The sequence below is a fragment of the Gracilinanus agilis genome, unplaced genomic scaffold (genome assembly GCF_016433145.1).
Source record: "Gracilinanus agilis isolate LMUSP501 unplaced genomic scaffold, AgileGrace unplaced_scaffold41824, whole genome shotgun sequence".
In the NCBI taxonomy this organism is placed as follows: domain Eukaryota; kingdom Metazoa; phylum Chordata; class Mammalia; order Didelphimorphia; family Didelphidae; genus Gracilinanus; species Gracilinanus agilis.
Genome location: NW_025375605.1, coordinates 2,324 through 6,985, shown reverse-complemented (window position 1 = coordinate 6,985; position 4,662 = coordinate 2,324). Strand labels below are relative to the sequence as shown.

General features: G+C 43.7%; 1 protein-coding gene across 1 annotated transcript; it reads left to right on the top strand.

Moving 5' to 3' along the window:
- Positions 1–400: 400 nt before the first annotated feature.
- On the top strand, positions 401–1,854 carry PDYN (prodynorphin). Its single transcript, XM_044684092.1, has 2 exons — positions 401–529; positions 1,207–1,854. The coding sequence occupies exons 1-2, from the start codon at positions 401–403 to the stop codon at positions 1,852–1,854; spliced, it is 777 nt and encodes a 258-aa protein (XP_044540027.1).
- Positions 1,855–4,662: the final 2,808 nt, after the last annotated feature.

Below are 4,662 nucleotides of genomic sequence, written 5' to 3'. Positions count from 1 at the left end.
CCTTCTCTTTCCTTCCTTTCCCTTCTCTTCTCTCCTTTTCTTTTTCCTTTTCTCCTCTTCTCTCTCCCATCCTTTCTGTTTTCCTCTACTTCCTTCTCTCTTTTCTTCCTTCCCCTCTCCTTGACTTATCTTGAAGTGCCATGATTCTGTAATTCTAGAGTGGGGCTAGTGGGGATGAAAAAGAAAGAATGAGTCCCAGAGATGTTACCAAAGAAGAAAAGGAGACTTGATGGCAGTTTGGGTATAGATAAAGGGCAGCAAGAGTCAAAGAACACAAAATAGTCCTGGGCACTGGCCAAATTTTCACAAACCAGAGAATAGCTTTTAGTATATCTGATGAACTTGTCTCTAGTCCTTGTGTATCTCTTTCTCCCTGTCCAGGAAGTATTTCCAGAACAAAATGAAGTGGCACATCTTGATTCTGCTCCTTTGCCTCAGCACATTCCCCTCGGTTTCTGCAGACTGCCCAGCTCAATGCTCCATGTGTGCTGTGCAAACTCAAGATCTGGACAAGCCCATCAACCCACTGGTAGGTCTTGAGTGTGCCTAAGTATTGCCTGGGACAAGGATAATCAACTGGATTGAGGAAACATAGGGGAAGGTTAGCATAAGAAGGCATGCTTTATCAAGTAATCTGATTGCTTTCCATAGCATTCTCTAGAGATCCAAGGAATCATAGAATATTTGATGTGCAAGGGGACCTTAGGACATAGACTGTTGGAGCCTACTAGATGGTTTCAAAGTGATCTCTGTCAGCAAAGGTGCTCTTCTCAAGAGACTAGGCAAAAAACTAATTTTCTTCCCTGACTCCTTTTCTGCTTCTACATCTACCCTAACTTGAATTTGCCAGTTTTGAATTGGTCTATTCCTCAGTCCTATGGCATATGTTAAAATGATTATTGTCTGTTCCATCTGTCAATACTATGATCTTACTGGAAAACTAAGGGCTAGCATGAGCATCTTCCCTCTGAGATTATTTCCAAATTCTCCTATGTGTGCATAAATGTACATTGATGCATGTAAGTACATATGGATATGTCTCGTTTGGTTTAGCAGTTTGCTGGGCTCCTCGAGGGCATGAACTCCCCTCCTCTCCCTTGATTTATTTATCAGGAGTTTAGTACAGTGCTGGGCACTTAGCAGGTGTTTAATAAATGTTTGCTGACCCACTGACTGTTGTCTTCTTGCTTGCTTGCTGTGCCACAGACGTGTTTCCTGGAGTGTCAGACCATCCTGACGACTACCACGGAATGGGACAAGTGTAAGAGCTTTCTGTCACTATTCACTCCTTTCATGCTGGGCCTCCATGGGAAAGGAGAAGTAGGAGACGTGTCGATGGCCTCCCAAGAGCTGTATGAGGAACAGGCTAAGCCCTACCCCGGGTTCACCAAGAATATGGAGAAGTTCGCCAGTGCCCTGATGCAGGAGAACGCCCTCGGCAGAGACCCGAGCCACAAGTACGGAGAACTCGTCCCCAAGCTCGGTGAACGGGCCGTATCGGAGATGACAGAAGATGAGCAGCAGTACCACAGAGCCCTGGAGGCGGGGGAGCTGGGCTACCCGGGCGAGGACGCGGCTGCCGCATCCCTAGGAACCCGCAAGGAGGAGATGAAACGCTACGGAGGCTTCCTGCGCAAGTATCCCAAGAGGAGCTTCGAGGTGGCGGGGGCCGGAGATGGCCAGGAGCAGGAAGACTTGCACAAGCGCTACGGAGGCTTCATGCGAAGGATTCGCCCCAAGCTCAAGTGGGACAATCAGAAGAGGTACGGAGGCTTCCTTCGCCGGCAGTTCAAAGTGGTCACGCGATCTGAGGAAGACCCCAATGCCTACTCAGGAGAAGTCGCCGGCCTTTAGAGCCTCCCCTCCACTCTCTGCAGAAAAGAGCTCGGAGCTTATCCACTTCCTGTCTGGACTACTCACGTCATACACATCCTTTGTGCTCAGCTGCTTATTTTATATAGAAGGAAGATCCAATCCAGTCGGCTTTGCTGGTGCTGGGTCCGTCCAGGTCCAGTCAGTGTCTATGTCTGAGTTTGGCAACAGGGAGTCATGTAGGTTTCAATCTCATCTTCCATTCAGTTTCCCAATTTCACTGCACTGGGACTGAGATTTCTTATCCTTGTGGTACCAAAACACAGTGAGAGGGGCAGACAGACAACAGGCGCACACTCTAACATCAACAACGTTCCCCTTCCCCCTCCCATCGGTGTAGTCTTATCTTTTTTTCTTCTTTCCTTGGAAATATCATTTGTATAAGAGACCACTATGTCTTCCTCCTCCCATTCCTCTACCCATTAGCAGAGATCTATGCCAGTCAGTATAGGCAGTCTGTCTCTGGACTCCATCTCCTTCATGATTGGGCTAAAAAGTGTATGTATACTCTGCTGCATGGTCCCCCTGAGGATTAGCTTTCAGGATCCAGCCCTTGTACCTCTCCCCCCCCCATCCTTCTGGGAAAATGTAGTCCAATAAAAAAGTACTTGCCCACGCAGATACATTTATATTTATAGGTATAATTCTGAATTCCAGGTAACCAAAGTGATTGAATCCTCTTAAGAATATGAGGACCTATGCTGTTCTTAACCATTTTTCCATCCCCACAACAACATTTATTTAAGGTCTAATGTGTGCAGAGCCTGTTGTGGGTGCTGAAGTTAAGTAAATTAATGTCCCTATCTTCAAAGAGCCCACCTTCATCAACATATGAATTCCTGCCCTATCATTTGTTAGTGCTTATTCCAGGACCTTTCTGGTAGTTTATTCTCTGATGGGACAAGAGTCTTGACATTTTTTAAACCTTGGATGGCCGGTTTGGAAACACTTCCTTGAATAATGGTCTCTTTCTCTCTTCCTTCCCCAGCCGATTGATAGGGGGAAAGGCCTTTGAAAAAAACCAACACAATTTTTATTATCAGTAATAATGTTTAGGGGATACTGAATGAATCAGAAACATGTGAAATATGCTTCCCTAAATATTTATGTAGAATTGAATATGAATAGGGAATTTATGCCTTGGATCAAGATCCATTCTGAGTTCCAAAACTTTAAGGGAAAGAGTCAACAAACTTAAAATGCAAACCTGTTCCCTTGGCCCTCGTTAGCCTAATTAAAATGATCAGCATCCTTCTCCTACCCAAGATGAACTGTGGTGGATTCAGACTGATGAGGTGAGGAATGATCAGCCTCTTGAGTCACCACCGTTTCAGCTGCTGAGAGCCCACACCATATGGTCCACCATATGGGACTGGCTTGGACTGAGGCCGTCTAGAAGCAACAGATAGAAAATGAAAGAAGGCTTTAATGACCACCCTGTCCAACTAGCATCTCAAAAACAAACAAATCTGGTGATGAAACAATTCAAAAGTCAAATAGACTCCCTAGGTAGCTCAGAATGATGGCAGTCAACCTTGCAAAGCTGTCTCATTGGAACTGTAGGAGACAGACTAAATCCTAGAATCTCAGAGAAGGAAGGGACCATGAAAGCCATCTGATCCAGTTCCTTACCTGAAGCATGAACTCTCTCTTAGAATTCACAAGCAGTCATCCAGTTTCCAGTTCAACACCTTTACTGATGGGAAAGTCACTAGCTCCCAAAGTAGCCCATTTCACCATTGGGCAATTCTGAACACTAGAAAGTTATTCCTTATTTTAAACAAAAATTTGACCTTTGATAACTCTCTCCCTCTTTGATCCTAAAGTTTTCTTCTGGGGCCAAGGAAAACAAATCGAATGCCTCTTCTTAATGATATTCCTTTTGTTTTTTGAGGACCAATGGTCTTGGATTTTGATGTGTTATATAAAATGCAGCCTGGCACAAATATGCATCCATAGCCACCATGTCTATTGTGATGTTCCTAATGTACAGATCATTTTGTTTCCTTTTTAAAAAAATTCAGTTTACATGATTAAACTTGAGTCTGATCTGTCTGAAGTGAGGCAGTATCATTCACATTCTTCCTTTTCTTCTGTATTATAAATAAAATGAACATGTTAATGACTCTGTGTCCCATAGACTCTGTTTACAAAGCTTCCCTTACTAGTAGCAATCTAAAGATATTTAGGGGGTAGCTAGGTAGTGCAGTGTTGGGAGGACCTGGCTTCATGTCTGACCTCAAACACTTCCACACTGTGTAATCCTGGACAAGTCATTTAACTCCCATTACCTAGCCCGTGCCACTCTTCTGCCTTGGAATCAATACTTAGTATTGATTCTAGGACAGAAGTTAAGGGTTAAAAAAAATAAAGATGTTTAGGATTCTAATGTTGTAGTAGATAATTGAATTATTCTTTTTAGAACTGTGAGGAGCCTTAGTGAACATCTGGTCATCTGGTCTAAGCTAACCCCTTCATTCTTACAGAAGAGGAAACAGAGTCAGGCTTAATTGACTTGCCTGTAGTCACACAGCTAGTATGTGTAAAAGGCAGGATTTGAACCAGGTCTTCTCAACTCTGAGCCACTCTATTCATGATACCTTGCTATTTCTTCAATGGAAGAGACTTTGGAACACGGAACATAAAGTGTTAAAACTAGAAAGGACCTAGGGACAAGGAATATTAGAAATGGGAGGGATCCAAGAAATGATCAAATTCAAAGCTATTTTACAAACTAGGAAACTGAGGCTTAGAAATGAGAAGACATTTGTCTGAGACCTCACATTGAGG